Consider the following 23,353-nt stretch of genomic DNA (forward strand, 5'->3'; position numbering starts at 1 on the left):
CTTTTGAAGGCAGGCAACTGATACCTGGACATTTCATCATCAAGTTATGATTGCATGATGCTTTCTAGTGACTTTGTGGTTTATCTTTGTTGAATTATGAATTTATTATAATTAAAAATTGCAATATTCGTTGATTAGCCAGTGTTTCTTTTCTTCCCTCATCCAGAAATACAGTATATTGACATCTTCTAAAATGGACTGGAGTCTCTAGGTCTGTTTTTCCTCACTGTCCTTAGAATAAAAATATTCCAAATCTATGAAATCTATATGGGCATAGGCAAACATAATAACTTCTCTCATTGGATTAACGTAGCAAATTACTGCTCGAAAGAGTTTATGTTTATGTTTCCCCATTAGACCAAGATTAATGTGCTGAACCAACGGGTTGCAGCATTATTAACTGCATTGAGCAGATCCAGGATTTACTGTATCTCATGACATCATCACTGCAGTCCGCATTCCTGCTGCACAGGTTAAAGGGGAATTTGTTCCATTTCACAAATTGAATCTAAGAAATAACAAAAAGGAGCAGACACGGCAAAAGTATCTGAAAAATGATTTGGAATTTGCAGAAGGAAAGGAAACCCCAAACATGAGTAAAAATAATCAATAATCAAAATGTGTGCCAATGAAACTTTCAGATTCAGAATGTGATGAACCATTCGACTGTGAGCACTTATCGCGATGTGCAATCCCATTAGACAAGTCCTCTCATCATCATCATCTCAGCAGAGCTTTTAGAGGAGCTGAAAGGTGGAGCGTCGCCGCTCAGGCCCCACAGTGACATTCAATAAAGTGAGAGGCAGAGGAGTGGGCACGGAAAAGATAAAAGTTGATAGACGATCATTAATGGCAAGTCCTCGATTCAGTTTTAGCAAGTGACGGACTGCAAAGATTTAATTCAGCGATGTCCTGTGCGTACATATTTGCAGCATCTGCTTCAGAGATTAATTTGTGGAATGGCTTCGTGTCATTAACCTTCATGCAACCGTAGGGTCTTTTTTTTTTTCACAATATTTCACCTTTTTTTTCTCCATAATTTGGTGTTAATAATGCATATGGCATGAAATTTCCCAATGGTTTGTAGTTTTAGTTATATTGAGTGGCATGTCTATAAATACATTGTGTAAAACAAATTGTTAAATTATTTTCCATTATCTCTGTCTTTAGAACATAAAACCATGCATTCCATGTTATTATGCTTATATTATTCTTAATATTCCAAGGTCCTGGCCTCAAATTAATTTTTTTTACATGATTTTGAGCCATTTCCTCAGTTTGGCATACATGTATGTTTCCTGGTAATCCAGCAGGTGACACTGTTGTATTGTAAATGACAAGAAAATCCTGTTCAGAAAGCACTGAAAATAATAGATGGTTAGGACTGCTGTTGGTTAAAAAAAAAAAGAAATTTAAGATGATTTGCTGTTTATACAGATGGGACATGTTTGGCACTTAAGGTGTTTTTAATTAATAATAAAAAATTATGAATTATATTTAATATTTAATAGCAGTATTAGGCAATGTACATTGTTTGTGTCAGTTGCATGAGGACTAAGACAGTGGTTATTAGCTCAGGGGAAGTCAATCTTTAAGAAAACACAATGGAATCTAGATGTTTATTATTATTATTATTATTATTTTTGTTATTGTTATTTATCTATGTCCAGAGCAGAGTTTGCCAGCAGTGACTGAGTAAACACGAGGAATTATTCAACAGGAAATACTCTCATTTCCCAGGAAAAAAACGATGGTAGTATTTGCAAAGCTCGCCAACATATTTACATTTTCAATCCAGACTACAGGTTATGAGCAATAGTATGTGTCATAATGAGGACAAAATTATCTTTACATTGAAATTATAGGCACACCAAACCACAATTGTGAACACAAGGCCAGGGGCAAAACCAATCACGTCATCCTAAATAGATGAATAGACCTATTTTTATGTCTGAGCTGTTAGAATCAGCTGTTAGCTTTGCCATAAGATGAAACATTGCAGGGTTCAGCTGGATTGCTCAGCTCCTCTGCAGCAGAGACAGACTGCTGATTCCTGCATTTTTCACGCAGCTCGGCTCGGGGTGACCTCTACCGTCCAGAGCCCCCACAGGACCAAACACATTCAGCAAAAGAGAGGCGAGACACTGCTGCAGCAGAGAGAGAACAGACAAAGCATGCGGGTCGACAGGAAATCTTCCAACGGTGGACAAACACTTCTGTCAGAATCCATTTTCTTATCTAATCATTGCACAGGCAGGGACCTGAGACCGGCACCGTCAGTGTTGGTAATCCTTTTCATGCACGGTCATCAGTTTTTTGTAAATCTCATTAGAAAGTTTGTCAACTTGCAAGTTACAATCAACATAATGTCAAAAGGGGGAGTAAGTGTTCTGCAATTCTGTTTAATGGTCCGCAAAAGCAGCGATCTAAATCTTGCACTGACTAATCGTTATAGTTACAAAGGCTATTAAAACATTTTATTGACTGTTTGATACCCAAGGTTGATGCTGAATTTACACATTGCCTGTTTAATTTATTAATTGTATTTTTATTTATATAGATACCAGACTACACCTTAGGGGGCTGGGAAAAACTTTATCTTGTCTTGTAAACGCAGCTGAAATTGACAATAAACTTGACTTTAACTTTGACAAAGGGTTTTTGCAACGCTTGCAAACAAAATAATCTGTGCCCAGTTATTGCCTTGTGTCCTGGCTGACTAAAAACATAAATAGATTAAGCTGCACAAAGTAATAAGTATCAAAACCCTGCAGTGCTTTTCTACAAAAGAATCAAGATGGACGCCTTAGTGTATGTTTGTTATCTAATAACCAGTATATTAAAAAGACAAAGTCCACTTGTTTAATGTTGGACAGCTTTGGATCAATGGTCCTGCTGCTCATGATGAAATGTGCTGTGAAATTATGGTGGAGAATAGCTCCATCTACTGGTCAAAGACAGATTACATAGCATTAGACTGTCACCTCTCCATCCAAAACAGCTTAGAGTGACAATTACGCAGTAAGAAATGCACATTAACATTTAATTTTACCATCTTGGCTCTTATAATATTTTATACAGTACGTATATACAAATATTTAATAGGAGAGCAAATACAGAGTAAAAAAACCTATGTCGAAAAAAGTCTTTAAATATCTAATTATCTTATTGTGACGCCATAAAGACAAAACAGTTACACTAAAACATGACACAATGGCCAAAGGTACTTTTGTGTGCTTTCATTTTTTCCACAGGAGAGGGAAAATCTTGTTAAATTTCCCCACAGGGATTAATAAAGTGTTCTATAACCTATAACTGCACTATTGTCCTTCTCTGAGACTGAAACAGCTTCATAAAATAAAATTTAAAAAAAGTTTGTTTGGATATGTATTACTGAATGAGACTCATATGTTGACTTGATTAAGGCTTGACTCCAATGCTGACGGAGAAAACGAGCTGGTCCATATTAGAAACATACCAATACGACTACTCGCATCCTTCCTCACAAATTTACTGATGAGCTTGCAGATTTGACTGGGGGGGGGATTAAAACAGTGTTTTACAGTGTAAAACAATGTGAGATCAATGACGACTAACATGCTTCTTATGTTGTGTTTCATTCACTGTATCCTGATTCGTCGTGGATATAAAAAAGCTTTAAAAACATAGAACATGTTGGTGCATTTAAGGTATATCTGAGTATCTGTGCTGCTTTTCTATCTTATCAAACTACAATGTTTTCACTGGTTGACTTGAAGTGAAAAAAGGACCAGACGTCCTGTGAGGGGATTGCAGACCTGGCAGACATTACGGAAAGACTGAACTTACTAACAAAGATGCGGCGTATCAGAACATCTGGAACACTCAGCAATGCTCCAGTGTAGTGTAGAGTCCATCCGAGCATTAGAAGCATTTACAGTATTGCCACCATCAATTCAAACTGTGGTTTGGCCTTCAACACCCATTTGAGACCCAGGACTCCTGTGGTGGGAGGAAAGAAGAAAATCACGAAAAAATTTAAATATCTATATTTCCTTCGAGGAATATAAAAACACTGGTGCCTGTGCTGCACTTTCCAAGTTTAAGAACGGCTACGGGGTGATAATGATTTACATCAATCAACCTGAAGGAAATTATGGGACAGGAAGTGATTACAACAACACCCCGTCTCCCCACCTCCAGGATCTCTGTCCCGCACAGATAAGCCACTCCTGTTGCTAATTTCAAGCAGAAAAGCAGGAAACGTGACAGTGTAGCTTTCCGCTTCCATAAACAAGAGCACTGCCAGAGTTAGCTGCCAGTCCCTGTGTGCCTCTAGGCTGAGGCTTTCTCTGAGGGACACAGACATACTGACAGAGAAAGTGAGCAAGGGTCGAAGGAGGGAGAAAGTGAGAGGACGGAAAGAGGGGAGGCAGAAAGGCAGGAAAACCCATAAGGAAAACAAAAAGAAGAGAAAGAACTGACAGAAGACGAGGAGCGGGGAGAAGAAGAGAGTAAAAATAAAGACTGTGTTAAATCTCTCTTCTTCTCAAAGGGAAAAGATTAAGTCATGGCTGAGAACAACACAAATCTCTTTCTGGAAATACTTGAGTCTTTTGATGCGGGTGAGTTTTTCCAATTTCCCGTCTTTTTCATGTGGTCTCTGTGATTGACACTCTGGTACCCTATGAAACTTAAGCTTTAATCGACCCTGGAGTAGATAAAGTACATGGGTCTGGTTAATTTTACTTGATTAAACAAACTACAATAGTCAAAGAAACCTTTCTTGGGTTCCAAAAACACTCAGTCCAGGTCTATGAGGTGCTGTTACTTTGTATCGGCTTTCCTAAATGTCATTTCCAGATGATTTTTGACCAGTGTCTGCTTTCCCTTTCTGAAAGTCACAGAAACACTGGAGTGGAAATATGGGTTGGTTGCAAAAATATGTTTGATTTCTTTTTTTAACATATAACTGTTTTGAAAGGAAAGTGATTTTGTTGTCTTTGACAAAAGTCCAGAGGGATTTGTCGTAGCCACCGCATTCTCTCTCTTCTCTCAAGCACACTCATACTGGAACTGCTTCCAAAGCGAGACACGCTGAGAAAAAGTCAGTGCCTTTTTTGTGGGGGGGAAAAAAAGCAATGGGGTTTGTTGTCTCCAAAGGACTTTCTCCTTTAAGATTAAAGCCTGTTATTACTTTGTCAAGACACACAATCTTGTAAAACACTGCTGGCAATACTCCACTTGTTACAAACAGATGTTTTTTTGTAATCTTGGTGAGGCCAAAGATTCTAATTAAAATTCCTTCCACTTTCACAGGATGATAAAAAAAAGTACTGTTATTAGGGATAAAGTGCAGCTAGATGTCATGCTTTTCCCTCACAAAAGCATTTTGAGTGGAAGATATGACAATAATCATGTAGAAACAAAGACTTTGGAAGATGTTTTGGAAATACTGATGAAAAGATACTGCAACGCAAACCATAAAATATCCACATTGACATGTTTCTCTCTTTGCAGTCCCTCTGATCATAGCTTTCTGTGTGTCCATTGCTGTGGGCCTGGTTTTGGGGGCTCTGGTTTACGTCATCTTGACCTGGATGTCCAGACGGAGAGCAGGCTCTGCCAGCATCACCCGCCGCCCACCTCGCCAATCACGCACCCCCTCGCGCAACCGCCCGGGCTTTAACCGCAACAGCAGCTACGACCGGCGCAGCAACAACAGTTTGATCAGCGCCGCCTTTAGCTTCCATCGCCAGACTTCCTCCCCAGATCACATTGACCCACTGGGGCACAAATCCAGCTTCAGGGCCTCCACTTTCCACCCTCTACTCCAGTGCAGCCAGATTGCAAGAGAGGCAGAGGAGGGAAGCCAGACCACGCTGCCTCGTACACCGACTCTCACCACAACGACTGGATCGGCCCACAGTGCAGCCCAGCCGACTGCCACCCCACCCAGACCTGAGTCATTTTGGGGGAACAATGGTCTGAGGGGTTTCCAGGCTACACAGACCCCACCTCCAGCTTACGAGAGCATTATTAGAGCTTATCAGGAAACACGCACCTAAGAAATGAGCGCAACATTATGACTCTGAATGAATGAGCCCGTAGTTGCAAATGGATTTACAACTGATAGTTAAATAAAGCTGTATTGATTTATAGGACCAGGTGGAGCTGCATGGAGACAACCACGGAAGTCAAAGTCAATCGCATGTCCTGCTTGTGAGAATGACAACAACAATCACATCTGTATGTCTTTAAGTTAGTTAATATATATATATATATATATGGTTTTGACAAAAGTATACATGTGATTCTTCATTAAATACTGACAAAATATTTAAAACACTACATTTGACCCTTTCTTCAATGTGACAATGACTGCTAATTCAAGGAAGGGAAAATTATCACTGCTAAAAAACCAGCAGTCTGTATTAAATGGGCATTGAGTCTTTATGTATGCTTGCACAAAATATTTTGTTTGTTTCAGATAATTTACATTCTGCTGACTGGGCATTCGTGACTATGCAAAAGATATGATTGTGTGAGTTTGAGTGTGTGTGTGTGTGTGTGTGTAATCCAAAGAAAAGTGAGTGTTTGTGTCACCCCGCAATTACTAAATTGTAGATGTGTCTCTGACATATCTATGAAACACTGAGTGGAGGCAGATTTAAACTCATTTGATGTTTTAACTGCTGCTTCACTCGTGTTTTACAGCATATGTGGGTGTTTGGGGTTGAAAGTAATTTAGGCCGTGTTTGCATGTTATAGTGTGCATTGAGAGAATGATTTGAGAAAGAGGGCACTGAGTTCAAGTAGTGTTTGTGCGTTATGTATGTTTGAATGGGATTTACTGAACTCATAAGTTAATGCAATAAAAACAAAACAAGAAACAACACATGACTATTGCGTGTTTCATACTGAGACTGAAGCATGTTTACTAGCACAAGCGAAACAACCACAGTGCCCTGAGGTCTGTACTAGGAAGCAAAATATCCAGGATATCTTTTTATTCTCTGCCTTCTGTTAGTCAGAGGAAGAATACAATAATAATGCTCAGCTGTTTACAGCGGGGAGAGGAGATGAGGTCAATCTGACTGGTACATTCATTTGTAATTATGTCCAATTATTGTCACAGTCCCCTCACGTTGTACAGAGCTGCAGTGACACAACAAAACGGTGCAAACAAAGCTGACAGGAATTCTGCTGCAAATCAAAGGGTTTCTGTTTGATTAAAACAAAGCTTTGTCATTATTTATTTACTTAATAAATGTAACTCTTTTTAGAGGTTCAGAATTGACACATGACATGTCTGGAACAACAAAATCCTTCAAATGACATGAAAATATACTCATTGTCCACATATACCATGGCAATTTAAGTGAACCACCTTCCTTACCTTGTAAATCCAGGATCAAGCCTGAAGTAACCTCACAGAGTTGGTTAGATGGTGGTTTTCTTACTTTTTCTCCTGTAATAATATGGATAATATTAAAACAACAATGGGAACATGATCTGGCAAAAAGCTTACCACCTGAATAAAGGGAAAATATAATACAAAATACAAACTAATGAGATGAAATTACCTGATGAACCATGGACACTTATCAAAGAATAAACTGTAATAAATATAATTTCGTGTAAGAATTGTTTAGAACAATGAAAGCAGAAACCCTCACAAAATAGTTTCCTGGCAAGCCATCAGAATTATGTAATTAAATCAGAAAACTCTGGCAACCTATCTCAGAGTTGTGTTTGTGTACTATTGTGTTTTGCTAGTCGTTTCTTTATGGTGTAATAAAAACATAAATTACAAAAACAGGAAGTACTTAACGTGTTCTCTCTGTGTTAAACTTTAACCTTGCTTGCATACATTTTATTTTTTTCAAATTATATGACATTCTCTTTTTTTCTATTATTAATGACTTACCTTTTTGCATGAGTGACGGCAAATGACGCCTTATTTATGCGACACATTGACGTTGTGTTTATGAACAGCAGCAGCCGCAGCAGCAGATAGAGAGTCGGTGGTGAGGAATAGTTCGGCCTGTGCTCGTTTTCAAACCGGTCATTTGGTCAAAAAGGTAAATATCGCTACTCAATTTTGACAGAAAGTCGCTGGAACGGGTTTGTTTGACAGCGACATGCTAGCTAAACATGTGTAGTGTGTCAGTGTCAAGTTAGCTTCGTGTTCAGCGTTATGTTTAAGTGATGAACAGTTCACAAAGGTTGGCTAACAGTAACATACGGTATCGAACAACCCGTCAGTCCGTTGAGTCAACTCGACACTGCTGGCTTCTCTATTTATTGCTAGTAAACGGAAGCTAAGCTAACTTTAGCAGGGGGTCAAGAGTTTGTTAGACGACTAGGTACAGCGTTAATTATGTGTCACGGTTAAATGGTGGCACTGTACGCATGTTAGTTCATTATAGACTTGAAGAGAAGTGTAACTGTTCATTCTCGTACTTTATATTATGTATCATTAACATGGGTTAAGCGGAAAAAGCAACGGACCAAACGATGTCGATATACAACTGTAAAATCAAGGTTGCCAGGTCTGACAAAACAACCTTCTCCAAAAAAAAGCTCAAACTCAAAATACACCACTGCCACAAATCCAGCAGCATTACTGTCGTTGCTGTCAATGTGTCGTAACATCTGTAAAGTTAACACCAAAAAGCACACATGTATTGTGCCTGCAATAAAAGCACCCTCCCTCTATAATGGGGTCTCAAACTTGTGGCCAACGGGCCATAAATGGCATTCCTGTCAATTTCCTGTGGCCCACCACTTAATATTAAGTTATAATTAGTTATTTCTATGTAACAATTAATTTTACACCATGCATACTTTTTTACTGCGAGTTGTATATTGTTCCATATCAACACAACAGAATATGGTGATATCATTTTCATATCGCTCATCCTTTAGACCTTAAAAATGTTTGAGCTTGAGACCCTTGCTCTATGACATGAACTTACTCATGTCATATGGATTTACTGCTGTGAGCCACAACAATACAGGTGGAAGTGATGAAAATTTCCAATGTCACTTCTATAGATCCTTAAGGATTGCTCACTTTCACTGTCCATGTCGTACATGCAAAACATCTCGACTCAACGTGCAAACAAAAATTGTAACCCACTGCAACTCTTCAAATCTAGGCTAATTCCATTGGGAAGCCACAGACCTGGCAACCTTGAAGTAATCCTAGTTTTCGAAAAAGGTGCTTGTTGGTGTGATGAACAAAAATGGGCCTAAACATTTTGCAGGTACACAAGCAGAGAATGTCTGCTGCAGCTCTACGTCTGATCCGCTGTCGGAGACTGAGCACAGCTGGGTCACCAGGAGTGAAGAAAGTGCTTCAGTGGAAACATTTAAGTGAGTTAAGGGACCTAAATTTGACAACTATCATGCCGATTGTCATCAGCAATCTAATCAACAGTAATTCTGAATACATGGACATAACATATATGCCTTGTTAACAGTTTCAAAAGTTTGTTTAATATATTTTTCTTTTGTGTTGAACTGCAGGGAAGGTTGCCAAAGTAACTGGCACAGTTCTTTTGGGGTAAGGCAAATATGCAATTGCAGATTTTAATCCTTGAATCCAAAACCAACCCATATCCGATCTGTATTGTTTGTGCTAAAGACTGTCATCTTTTATCTCTCTGCAGGGGCTGCATTTTTATAACATATGAGGTTGTAGCCTTGGACAAGGCTGTGACCATTGACACCAGTGCAATTTTCCAAGAGAAGTACAAGTCTTACATTTATCTAAGAGCCACTTCCTCAGATGAAAAGGAGAACCTTGCAGCAGGTAAGAAATGTCTGATTCTGAGTGTCTTGTTAAAAACACTTACTTGAAGTCTTTTTGGTTTAGATGTACTGTTTTTAGACATGGACTGTCATGCCCAGGTGCTCAGTGACATCTGCAATCATCACTTCCTGTGTTTCCTTCCTCTCCCTGCAACTGTCCTTCCTGTTTGAATATCTGGGTCAGTCTGTTGACTGATCTCACTTCTACTACTCAAAGTTCATTTGTTTAATGGAACAATCACCAAACAACATTAATATGCTGCGATACCAACAGAGAACAATGACATTAGTAATATATTTATTATTTATCTTGGTAGGATAAATTAAATCCTGATATTGTCATGGTAATTATTTTTCCACTGTGTGTATGTGTCAGGGCTTACATACAAGGCAAGGAGGGAACTTCACAAAGCAGCACGACGGTTCCTGGAATTATCCTCCAGGCTTTTGCTACATTCACTGGATGGTAAGCCTAAATGTACCTTTTTATATAAGTACACCATAAGACAGTGTTTCCTGATTTGAAGAGCGAAAGCTGCGATTATAGACACACAAAACACAAATTCTCAGAATGCTAGTTTCCCCCTTTTTACACAGTGAAAATGTAGACCAAAGGAAACACCTGGCTTGCACATCCTGTTTTTAAAAGTCAGTTTATGCATGTGTTTATTGTGCAGCCGTCATATACATGGCTGATTATTTTATGCTGCTTATATTAAGTCTATTACTGTTGCTTAAGCATTATATTCCAGTGCAACCTCTATTAAAATTGACCTTTGACCTGTAATTATAAACAGCTGCCAAACCGAGGACACAAGGTGTGTAACTGCTAAGCTGTAGCTAATCTGAAGGTGGTTCTGTAGTTCTTGATAGTCCTTGTAGGCAGTAGGAGTTTGAATCCAAGACTGTATAGTAAAGCTTAATCACCTTTCTTTTCTTGCTAAATGTTTAATAAGTTTGTCCTGTGTCTGAATGTTTCAGAGCACTTTACCCATGTAGATGCAGACCCACATGAGGTGGCGCTGTGGGTCCTGCTGAAGAGGACACAGTCTGCAAATAAAGCCGACAGACTACAGGCTATACAGGAGCTTGCAGCTAATCACCACTGGCATGGTAAATGAGCAAAAGCTGTTGCATAAGTGCACAATAAGTGAAAAAAGGAGGTTAATTATATCACTCACATGTCAATGTTGCAGACTACCAGTACCGCACAGCAGCACAGGTCATAGACCAGCGAACAGCAGTGGGTCTGGCCCGGGTCCCTCAGGTAGACCTGCGCTTCTTCCTGCCACCACCCATGCTGCCTGACCTGGAAGATGTATGTATCCCAGTAAACCTTTGTCTTCAGCTTTACCTCACACATGTTTTACATACGGTGGAAACTGAGATGTGTCATCAACATCTTCACAGGGTTTGTCACTAGAGGACGGACTGAGGCAGCTGCTGGCGTCTCTGCCTCAGTCTGAGGTGGACAAATGTGTTCAGTACTTCACTTCACTGGCCCTCAGGGAAAGCACTCAGTCCATGGCAGCACAACGGGTAATCACAACAGAAGGATGCATGTACACATAATCTGATATCAGAAATCTCATATATAGTGTGAAAACACCTGTGCTCTCTCTCATGTTGCAGGGCGGTCTTTGGTGTTTTGGTGGCAATGGACTCCCGTACACGCAGAGCCTCACCTCTGTCCCCTCAGAGAAGGTGGAGTCATTCTGTGTGCAGGCACTGGTACAGCACTCGAAGGTAATAATTGCATCTAAATTATTTGAATAGTACAAAAGGTAAAAATGTTGTTTAAAATGTGAGTGAATAACTGTACTGCACTTACTGAAAGTTGTGTTTTATTGTCTGCAGGTCCAGAGCCACTGTGACCACATAATTGCCAACGGGGGCCTACAGCTCCTCCAGAGGGTTTATCGGCTCCGTAGAGACTCCCTGAAGATTCAAAGGAACATCATTCGAATCATAGGAAACTTGGCTCTACATGAGAGCGCTCACCAGGCTATAGCCCAGTCTGGTAAGTCTAGAACCTGTCAGATTATTTAAGACATGGTTATGAGTAATGTTATACTTGGAATAAACATCTAAATCCTACTTTTAAATACTTAATATAAAATACATAACCACTAATAAATCCTTCTAACATCTTTGTATTTTTTTGTGTGACAACCAAAGAAGACACATTATTTTGTGTGTTTTTAGTTATAATTAAAAAAAGCTCGTGATTTTTCCACTTCTTTAAATGTGAATAGTTTCTGGTTTATTTGGTCCATATTTAATGGAAACCCCAATAAAACGGAATGACTGGTTTGTGGACAAAATAAGACATTTGAGGACATCAAAATGTTGAGGATTTGAGGAGAAAAATCAGATCAATTGATTAAAAAAATAATCATTAGTTGATACTCTTTGTTTTTTTATGTTATTACCACAGATATCTCATGGGTCAACCCAATTGATTCCTAAAATGTATCACAATTTGTATATTTACCTTTTTAATATCCATTCTGAATCATTTTAGGTTCAGCAGTTTTACATAGATTATAATGGCATAATTTTGTTGATATGTTTTCTTTACTCACCTACAGGCTGGGTGTCCGTCCTGGCAGAGATGATGCACTCTCCTCACGTCATGCAGGCGTCTCACGCAGCTCGCGCTCTGGCCAACCTGGACAGGGAGACTCTAAAAGAGAAATACCAAGACGGCGTCTACATCCTCCATCCACAAACACGTGGCAAGTAGGAAAAAAATAATTGGTTCAATTTTATTTCACCTTTTTAAAGCAACACCTCACTTTAATAGTGTTTCTTAATTTCCAGTGAGCCAATCAAAGCAGACGTGCTGTTCATCCATGGGATTCTAGGGGCAGCTTTTAAAACATGGCGGCAGAAGGACCGTAATACGTTAGATGAAGAGAAGGAGGCAGGCAGCTGGGACGACTATACAGAGTGCTGGCCAAAGGTAACGAATCACACAACTTCCTCTTAATTTGTTTGGAGGATGACAAGATTTCCATACAGTGTTTTCTTGTGGATTGATCTCTATGGCTGTTAGGGAGACTAAATGAAGTTGGGTTTACTTAAATGTGAGGCGTTGTGCATCTTCTCTCCTCTCTTCTTGGCAGTCTTGGTTGGCGGCTGACTGTCCAAATCTGAGAATACTATCTGTGGAGTACGATAGTCACCTCAGTGACTGGGTGGCCAAGTGTCCTGTTGAGAATCAGAGGTGAAGAATCCATAGTCTTATTGAAATGTCCACTGGTGTTTTATTTCACTGAAGAGAGACAATTCCAGCAAAGTACCAGACAACAAATTGGTGTCTTTTTCCTCTGCACTCGTGTCTTTAGGAAGTCTTTGGCCTACAGAAGTCAAGAGCTGCTAAAGAAATTAAAGTTGGCTGGGGTTGGAGAGAGGCCTGTGGTCTGGGTAGCCCACAGTATGGGAGGTATTTTATGAGTATTTTCCTTTCACAAGTATGCCAGATTTTCAGGGATGTCAGGGACTTGATCTTTGTTTGTATGTGGTGGATTTTAAAGGTTTGCCTGTGTCCTCTTGTATTTGTCTTTTCTTCAGGGTTACTGGTTAAGAAAATGCTTCTGGATGCCTCTGAGGACCCGGACATGCAAGGGCTGTTAAAAAACACCAAGGGCATCATGTTCTACAGTGTTCCTCACCGTGGTACCTCCATGGCGGAGTACTCTGTCAGTGTCAGATATCTCCTCTTTCCCTCTGTAGAAGTCAGAGAACTTTGTAAAGGTAAGTGAATAAAATCAATACCTGAGGGCTATGACTGTTTCTTAGACATCGTTCAACATCTTTTTGTTTGCTGTTGCCTGTGTGTGTTTTAAGACTCACCAGCACTGAGGGACCTGAATGAGAACTTCTTGAATATGGCCAAACGAAGGGAATTCAAGGTGCTGAGCTTTACAGAGACGCTGCCAACAAACGTCGGTCCCATGATCAAGATACTGGTGGTACCGTCACAGTCAGCAAGTATGAATACTCATGCACTTGAGGAATACGCATCTGTAAAAAGAGCACAGTTTGGACAGAAATCCAGGAACTAATCTGTGATGTATAGCTCTTGAATACTGTTGAGCAAACGGAGCATAAATATTGTAAGCACCTATATGTCTGTAATCTATAACTGCTCTAATTTGGTTTCAGATCTCGGCATCGGGGAGATCATCAAGGTGGATGTAGACCATCTCAACATCTGCAAGCCAGACAAGAAGGACTCGTTCCTGTACAAACGCAGCCTCCAGTTCATCCAGGAAGCACTGCACAGCTACATCAGCCACTGATTGGAACACATGAACACTGATAGAACCTGCTGTATACTTGAAACAGAGAAGAGCACTGTCACTCACCCAATATCCCCGAACCAAATAGAAACATAACTGCCTCTCGTTGTTCCACTTATGAAAACAAATTCATTTGATCGTAGTCAATTTTATTTCACACATTGAGTTTGTCAGCTGTAAAGATGTTTTGTTCTCCTACTCATTTTCCCAGAATAGTTTGTCTCACTAATTACTAATCAAAACATGTCTAACATTCATGAGTTTTTAAAAGTTTTAATGATATAAACTTATTTGTCACCCTATTAATTTTTTGGGGTGGCCCGTTTACATTTCAGTTCACCCGAAGTAGATTAAAGTGTGGTGCATAATGCTCAGACTTTATTTAAGATGCACATTCATGCCGTTTCCACATTACATTTTTGACTAGAGCAACCAGTGTATTTTTTTTGTAAATATATTTATATTTTTATCATAATTGCAGTATTATAGACACATCGTGTGCCAAACCATATTCCTCTCTGAGCCTTACTCGAAATGGACCTGTTGTGATAATAGTTTGCTTTTTTGTTTCGTTTTGTTTTTAAGGGACTAATCCTAATCTCCATGTGTGTGTTTGTGGGCCAAACTGCCACTGATGATGCAGATAAAGAATAAATCATGTCTACATACTGTGTCATACTACTGCTGTTTTGTCCTCTCAAAGCTGCTTAAAAAAATTACATTCCCCTAGGTTTAGACACTATCTCAAGCTGCAAAGACTAATCCGATAATTGTTAACAAAATCACTAACTATTTTGATAATCAAGTTATAATTTTGAGTGTTTTTGTTAATAATAATGAGAAGTGCACTGATCTCCACCTTCTTAAATGTGAATATTTGTATGTTGTACTTATCGGTTAAACAAGAAAATAATCAACATTCATTGATAATCAAAAAATCATTAGTTGCCGCCCTAAATATGAGGCAATATAAATATGTAAAACCTTGAAGCAGATATACTACAGCATATTTGATGTCATCTGTACCTAATAAAGTGGCTGGTAGGCGTATTAATCTCTCTTTGAAATCTAAATAGTATACAGATAATTAAACTGTTTATTCAAGTTATGCCAAGGGTAGAAAATTAGGAGTCCCCAAATGTTATTATTTTGTAGGGAGTTCTTGGTTGTAAAAATACATAAATCACAACAGTAGTTAACGTGTTAACAAGTATTCCAAAACGGTTATGTACTTTCGATTTCAAAATTAATGCATGCTACATCATTTATTATACATCATATTATATGACTGTGTCTTTTTGCCATACGCGGAACGTGCTGAAAAGAAGACTGTCCCTCGACACGTACCGTACATTATTCATCACAGTACATTCAGTTAGCAAGACACAGCAGAGCAACTCGTAGTGAAGCTCGTCCTTTTTTATATATATTTATTTACTTGAATGTAGCAAGGTATGTATGTTTGCTGGTTCTTTGTTCATTTAAGTATTTAAGTATTATCGTAGAATATATTAAAATGTCTCTAGAATTGCGCACTTGTAATGAGTAACGTTAGCGCTAACAAGCTAATCGCTAAATGTTTGAACGTTAGCATTGTTAACGTGGTAAGAAAATAGTCTCGGTGAAAATTGCCGAGCCCCGAATGTGGCTGACCTTTTTCCCACTCTTTTCCTTGTTTTGTCACTGGACTTCACTACGAACTTTAGCCTTTCCCTCTGCCTGTCAAACATGGTGAACGTACACAAAGGTGTCCTTGTTGAATGGTGAGTAAAAATGAAAATATGTGTCCACCTACTTCATGATAATGCTGGTGAGAATTAAGTGTGCGTATCTGTTAATATACGTTTTGTTTTCTCTACAGTGATCCTGCAATGAAACAGTTCCTGCTCTACCTGGATGAAACTATGGCCTTGGGGAAGAAGTTTGTCCTCAAAGATCTTGACGACACGCATCTCTTTATCCTGGCTGAAGTGGTTCAGACTCTCCAGGACAGAGTCGGCGAGCTAATGGACCAAAATTCATTCCCCGTCACGCAGAAATGACGACCTACTTCTATACTTGGACTCGGAACTGTTTAAGACATTATCAAATGAGCACTGCACTGTTTTAAATGCAGACAGAAATGTGGAAAATTACTTTTGTAAAACGAATGTGAAAAAACTAAGTAAATGCTTAAGTAAATTTACTTTGAGTCCATCGTGATTGAATACATTTTTAATTTTAACCTTAGTTAAGTCTATTTGTGGTGGTGCCATATATTAATTTTGCATCTGTAGAAATGGAAGGTAATTATTTTTTTACCCAATGGGTCAAGCATTTACGACCTAATCAACCGAACATACAGTAATTTGGGGTTAAATAATGCTAGATGAACCACAAGAAATTTCCTTTTTAGTGCGTAATTTATGGTGATTTTTTGTTGTTGTGGATATTCTTCCTGTTTGGTTTTCATGAAACCTAGTTGCTTAATAACTGTTTTTAAGCTATAAAATTCAGTTCTTACATTTTATGTGGGTGCTTCTTTGGGGTTTTAGTCTTACCCCAACCTGTTTGCAGCCATCTGTCTTGACATAAAATAAGACTCATTTGACAGTACAGTGGTTTAAATGTACAATGACGAAGACAATTAAAAGTTACACTCTATACCGCTTTAATGTAATTTACTTTCTATAGCCTTTTACAATAACCCACGGGTGGCCAAAAAGCATTACAGACGCAGCATTACAAACAGATGGCAAAAACAAATTCATCAACTATAAATCAAAAAATTAAAATACCAATTGAAAACACACAAAAAGTGGACTGAAAGAATGAAAACTGTCACCACACTACTGGGTATTAAAAGCCATTTTGAGTGTAAATTTGGATTAAAAATGCCCAGGTTCAGTGTTAATGTTCAATTATAAGCAATGTTGATAATGTAATGTTTGCATACACAATTCACTATGACAGGCATATTATCCATTACTACATGTTAAACTTTTAAAAGCTAAATCTCAAGAGACATCGTACTACACACAAATAACTACAACGTTTTACACCACGTGTAGAACACAAATATAGGCAAGAGCCATGTATGTGTCGCGAGAGACCAACACGTATACAGAAGTAATTATACTGTTAAGAATATTCCATTTACAATGAGAGGGGGTGCACCGTTCCTGGAGGTACTGCAATACCAGGTCGATGCGTGGAGTGGACGGAGCAAGCCCCTATTCCATCTCCCAGTTCCAAAAATCAATTTAATATATGGTCCCCGGGTAGGGGACGTATCAGATATTAAACTGATAAGAACAGATACTACACTTGATCTTAGCCAAAAGGCCGAGAAGCGATACTGAACACACGTTACCGATGAGAAGTCATTCTCCTACATATGACTCTCACTCACGGTGGTACCACACATTTATTTATTTTTATTAATATGAATATTATTACTATGATTATAAAATACAAAAAACCTACCAGTAAACACAGAAAGAGTTCAACAATTCACACTGGTTTAAACGTTAAATGACAGATATAGCAGAGTTCTGTTTGTGCTACGTCAGCTAATGACTCGATGCGCTACCAGCCAATAGGTGATGGCCATTTTTTAAAACGAATATTTTGGTTTTATTGGCATTTTGAACTATTTCTTACCCAATTGAATTGCATTATATGTATTATATCTTACTGTTTTTAATAACAGTGTCGTGTGTATTAGTGAAAATAACCCAATAACACGAGTTTACGTTACTGCAGACACATACTGTTGAAAATGTTTCCAAATCTACAGTGTGTCTCTGTCTCCCCCTAGTGACGCAGCAGTAAAACTACACTCAGTCAGCAAATTCAAGAAAACTTTTATTATTATCCTCAATTGCAGATATCTATATTGGACTGTATAATTCCGTTCTTACATTGTTGTGGGTGCTTCTTTGAGTTTTTTATTCTTACCCCAACCTGTGACACAATATCTAAACACTACTATGTGGAGAAACAGAGGTAATCATTTGGAGTCGATGTGATTGATCAGCGTTGTTTAAACTCATTTGACAGAACAGTGGTTTGAATGTAGTAGACGAGTGTTTAGATTTAAAAGCTACACTATATAGAGCTTTAAAGTTAAATTATAACACATAAGCAATATAAAGCAATTTTGATAATGTAATGTTTGGGGGCATCTAATAAAAGCCCTTCTCAGTGCAACTTTTTGATATGTTTTAACTTTCCTGAATTGGAAAATAGCCATCTTTAATGTTATGGGTATCAAGTGTGCTTTTTCTTTTAAATCACTGTCAATACTATGAAAAAATACATATTTAGTGTTTTAATTTTAAGATAACTGCAGTGTATTTTTAGACCAATCAAAAAGGTCATACCGGATACAGGATGTGACTCGTGTAAAAAAAACAAAAAAGTATTTATTTGATCCATTCGGTAAACTTAAACAATTCCATTTAATCAAACTCAAAATATAATAAAGCAAACAATAGCAACACGCAACAACTATACGCACACGCAGTTGCTCGCTTAACTATTAAGAATATTCCATTTACAATGAGAGGGGGGTGCACCGTTCCTGGAGGTACTGCAATACCAGGTCGATGCGTGGAGTGGACGGAGCAAGCCCCTATTCCATCTCCCAGTTCCAAAAATCAATTTAATATATGGTCCCCGGGTAGGGGACGTATCAGATATTAAACTGATAAGAACAGATACTACACTTGATCTTAGCCAAAAGGCCGAGAAGCGATACTGAACACACGTTACCGATGAGAAGTCATTCTCCTACATATGACTCTCACTCACGGTGGTACCACACATTTATTTATTTTTATTAATATGAATATTATTATTACATACAACAAACCTATCAGTAAACGAGGAGAGAGTTCAACAATTCACACTGGTTTAAACTTTAAATGACAGAAATAGTTCTGTTTGTGCTACGTCAGCTAATGCTATGACTCGATGCGCTACCAGCCAATAGGTGAAGGCCATTTTTTTTAAACGAATATTTTGTTTTTATTGGTATTTTGAACCATTTCTTACCCAATTGAATTGCATTATATGAATTATATATTACTGTTTTTAATAACAGTGTCGTGTGTATTAGTGAAAATAACCCAATAACACGAGTTTACGTTACTGCAGACACATACTGTTGGAAATGTTTCCAAATCTACAGTGTGTCTCTGTCTCCCCCTGGTGACGCAGCAGTAAAACTACACTCAGTCAGCAAATTCAAGAAAACTTTTATAATTATCCTCAATTGCAGATATCTATATTGGACTGTATAATTCCGTTCTTACATTGTTGTGGGTGCTTCTTTTAGTTTTTTAGTCTTACCCCAACCTGTGACACAATATCTAAACACTACTTTGCGGAGAAACAGAGGTAATCATTTGGAGTCGATGTGATTGATCAGCGTTGTTTAAACTCATTTGACAGACCAGTGATTTGAATGTAGTAGACGAGTGTTTATAATAATATAAATATAAATAATACACGGTCAATCTGACAGTTTAAACAGAACAGAAACGACATGTGTACTTGAGCGTTAGAACCGTGTCCCACGCGACACTAACGTGCACACGCAGTTACTAGCTGATGAGTAAGAATATTCCATTTACAATAAGAGGGGGGTGCACCGTTCCTGGAGGTACTGCAATACCAGGTCGATGCGTGGAGTGGACGGAGCAAGCCCCTATTCCATCTCCCAGTTCCAAAAATCAATTTAATATATGGTCCCCGGGTAGGGGACGTATCAGATATTAAACTGATAAGAACAGATACTACACTTGATCTTAGCCAAAAGGCCGAGAAGCGATGCTGAGCACATGTTACCGATGAGAAGTCATTCTCCTACATATGACTCTCACTCACGGTGGTACCACACATTTATTTTTTTAAATACAAAAAATATCTACCAGCAAACGCAGAAAGAGCAGTTTTGTGTTTTTGTGCAGTTTTTTATGACAACTGCAACAATTCACACTGGTTTAAACGTTAAACGACAGAGAAAGCAGAGTTCTGTTGGTGCTACGTCAGCTAATGCTATGACTCGATGCGCTGCCAGCCAATGGCTGATGGGCATTTTTTTAAACGAATATTTTGGCTTTATTGGCATTTTTAACTATTCCTTAACCACTTGCTTTACATTAGATGTATTTTGTCTTACTGTTTTTTATAGCAGTGCCGTGTGTATTGGTGAAAATAACCCGATAACACGAGTTTACGTTTAGAAGCTAAAATATTTTCACATCTACAGTGTGTCTCTGTCTCCCCCTTGCGACACACCAGTATAACTGCACTCAGCCTGGGAGTTCAAGACAACTTTTATCCTCAATTGCAGATATTCTCATTTTGAGGTCTTGAATTGCGTTTCAGATAGTCAGAATACCATTGTAGTCTGGAACTGGGATTATATGTCTACAACTATATGTGTTTATTTGTATATATCTATAATGACAAACCTTATACACATGAATAACTAAAGTAGTTTGAATTTCACTGGTAAAAACTGAATTACGAACATATGTGACGTCATTTTGACAAGTAAAAATGAATTGCGGATATGTGTAACTATAGTTTTAACTAGTCAAAAGGACGTCACATTCATCTACAACTATATTCCATACTAGTTCCAATAAAATTACCACGAGTCAAAATGGCGTCACAGATTTATGCAATGCGAGTGGCACTGTTGTCCAGCAGGGGGCGCTTACTACATTTCTGACGAGATTATATAAGATTTATTCGGCGGAAAGTGGAACATAAATCGAACAAATCTTTATTACCAGAATATATATGCATGTATGTTATTCTGTGTTAAAACTTAACTATACATGGATAAAAGTTACATTTTTCTAAAATAATGTTTACCCTAATTTATTCACATTAAGACATTAAGGAACTCGGCACTGTGGAAGAGTCCATTTGGCTGCAGCTGCATGCTCAATTACACGGTTTGCAAACCTTCCTCACAAACTCTGTCAGGTTGTAAGCTAACGCTACAGCAGTGCGACACGAGCAGCCAAACGTTTGAATTAGCCACATTAGTCTACGGTTTTACTACGTCTTATCTTGAAATACAACATTTTAATTTAGTCTATTAAAAAAAAACATACCTGTAAACGCAGCGCTCCACTCTCTCCAAAACGTCAATCACAGTAAACTTTACTTCGCCACTTCTTCCAGGCCGATGATTGGCTAGAGTTTATATCAGTGAACCAATCCGATGCGGGCTGGAGATAATGCTGCGCACACACGCGTACGTGGTTGCAATTTCATTTGTTAAAGTTTGTAAGTAGTTTTTTCATCAACCAAATGTTTTTAGAAGAAATCTCAAGATTTACACTTTAGCTTAAAATTTGTCTCAACCACTGTTTATAAAGCTACTTTTTAAGCTCATTTTAAGCTACTTGTTTTGTCTCTTATTATCTATTTTGTAACAATTGTTGAGAAAAGTGCTATACAAATCACGTTTAGTATTATTTGTGTAACTATTATTTGTTGCTAAAGTGCAATAGATGTTTTCTTCCCCTTCACTCTGGCCTTCAAAACAAGAGCCCTAATTCTGGCCACAACAACTTCCTGTCAAAACCCCTTGCTCTATTTGTCATGTGCTTGAATCATATTAAAAACAAGTAACAAACAACGTTGTTGGAATGTTATTCATTAGGCACATTTCAGTCTCTTGTTTTCCTACGTACATACACGAGACAAAACTTTATTGAAATTTTAATTTTGAAGGAATATGACCGGAAGTTTTGTTTGCGGACTACCTGGAGTCACTTGACGCTTCCGGCAGCGATAACACCATGGACGAGTATCAAACAGAAGAGGAGGTATAAGCTTTATATTTTTAACTGTTCATCGTGTATATTTACGACAAATGTGAATGTTTGAATGTCGTCTCTGTCGCTGTGGAACGGTTTGACGTTAGCAGCTGCTCGGCTAATCTGCTAGCTTAAAGTGCTCTGTTTTGTTCTTCGCCCACAGACTGCGTTCATCGTTGAAGATGTGAGCAAAGTAATTAAAGAGGTAAAATGACATGCTGTGGGGTTTTTTCATTGTTGTAATATGTTGTCATATTTGTCTGCTCAGTGATACTCTTTAGCTACCAACTTTTGTGTTTAGCGACTGTCGGTTGCTAAGGAACGCAGATGGTTGCTAGGCAGCACCGAAACCCCCCACGTTGACTGTATTTTAATTCTGTAGTTTGCTGGTTAAGTTATATTTTATGACACATAATGTTGTGTATTTATATCATGTATTGACACGTATCACAGTAGATATTATTTACCATAGAGTGTCTGATTGTTATCTACTGTATTTTATGGCTAACCCTCATGTGGAGGATGAAGTGCTAGAAAATGAATGGATGAATGAATAAAGAGAATGATCTTGTGGGTGTAGATCTGTTCTTAATTCCAGTTTGTTGTGTCTGTAGTCAGTAGAAGCCGCCATAGGAGGAAGTACTTACCAACACAGCAGAGTAAACCAGTGGTCCACATCTGTGGTGGAGCAGTGCCTCAGTCAACTCAGCAAAATGGGAAAGCCTTTCAAATATATTGGTATATATATATTGGTTTCCTCCTGTCAGAAATAAAATATTTGCAAAAAAGAGTTGGTGTTAAAAATAAATGTTTTTGTTTTCCCCCCAGTAACCTGCATCATCATGCAGAAAAATGGTGCTGGTCTGCAAACAGCCAGTGCCTGCTTCTGGGACAACACTACTGATGGTAAGGTCAAACACTCCTACGTACATCCTCTGAATAATTAAATACACTGTACAAGATTTGTGTCTAACAGTTTGTTACATTTCTACAAATGGAAAAATAATATTTGGCAGCAAATACTTTTTGGTTTGTCTCTTGAAGTGTCACAAACTGGTAGCATTAAATGCGAAGGTGATGCTGCCACTAACTCAGTGTTTATTTCATTAAACAGGGAGCTGTGCAGTGAGATGGGAGAACAAGTCCATGTACTGTATCGTCAGTGTTTTTGGCCTCGCCATTTGAACCCACTGCTGTTCCAAGGAGATTGTATTCATGGTTGCATTTGTCTTTTTGAGAGCAGTGTAACTCAAAAAGTGAAGGTTAGATTTTTATAAAACATTCCTCGGATGTAGGTTATGGTCCAAGAAGGAAATTATTAGATTTCAGTGGTGATCCAGATAAAGTAATATTTAACCTTGCATTATACAGGAGTTATTTTTTGTTTGTTTGGACATCTTCATTAATACTCTAATAGAAAAC

At 38.3% G+C, this 23,353-nt stretch overlaps 4 protein-coding genes across 4 annotated transcripts; all 4 read left to right on the top strand.

Annotated features, from left to right (window-relative positions):
* The first annotated feature begins 4,393 nt into the window (after positions 1–4,393).
* myct1a (myc target 1a) lies at positions 4,394–6,054 on the top strand. Its single transcript, XM_083898854.1, has 2 exons — positions 4,394–4,604; positions 5,500–6,054. The coding sequence occupies exons 1-2, from the start codon at positions 4,550–4,552 to the stop codon at positions 6,045–6,047; spliced, it is 603 nt and encodes a 200-aa protein (XP_083754980.1). The 5' UTR covers positions 4,394–4,549; the 3' UTR covers positions 6,048–6,054.
* A 3,212-nt stretch (positions 6,055–9,266) lies between these two features.
* Positions 9,267–14,532, top strand: serac1 (serine active site containing 1; the record flags this gene model as incomplete). Its single annotated transcript, XM_083899218.1, has 16 exons — positions 9,267–9,360; positions 9,514–9,550; positions 9,657–9,799; positions 10,175–10,264; positions 10,780–10,911; positions 10,995–11,116; positions 11,209–11,337; positions 11,431–11,544; positions 11,656–11,818; positions 12,390–12,540; positions 12,622–12,763; positions 12,927–13,027; positions 13,149–13,246; positions 13,375–13,557; positions 13,651–13,794; positions 13,969–14,532. 16 exons carry the CDS (start codon positions 9,267–9,269, stop codon positions 14,103–14,105), a joined length of 1,980 nt encoding a protein of 659 aa, XP_083755344.1. The 3' UTR covers positions 14,106–14,532.
* Positions 14,533–15,475: 943 nt separating this feature from the next.
* gtf2h5 (general transcription factor IIH, polypeptide 5) lies at positions 15,476–16,260 on the top strand. The gene is made up of 3 exons (XM_083898846.1): positions 15,476–15,557; positions 15,812–15,868; positions 15,967–16,260. Exons 2-3 carry the CDS (start codon positions 15,834–15,836, stop codon positions 16,145–16,147), a joined length of 216 nt encoding a protein of 71 aa, XP_083754972.1. The 5' UTR covers positions 15,476–15,557; positions 15,812–15,833; the 3' UTR covers positions 16,148–16,260.
* Positions 16,261–21,913: 5,653 nt separating this feature from the next.
* On the top strand, positions 21,914–23,116 carry dynlt1b (dynein light chain Tctex-type 1b; the record flags this gene model as incomplete). Its single annotated transcript, XM_083898273.1, has 5 exons — positions 21,914–21,940; positions 22,095–22,136; positions 22,546–22,669; positions 22,760–22,837; positions 23,046–23,116. 5 exons carry the CDS (start codon positions 21,914–21,916, stop codon positions 23,114–23,116), a joined length of 342 nt encoding a protein of 113 aa, XP_083754399.1.
* Positions 23,117–23,353: the final 237 nt, after the last annotated feature.

Source organism: Microchirus variegatus (assembly GCF_963457635.1).
Source record: "Microchirus variegatus genome assembly, chromosome: 12".
Classification (NCBI taxonomy): domain Eukaryota; kingdom Metazoa; phylum Chordata; class Actinopteri; order Pleuronectiformes; family Soleidae; genus Microchirus; species Microchirus variegatus.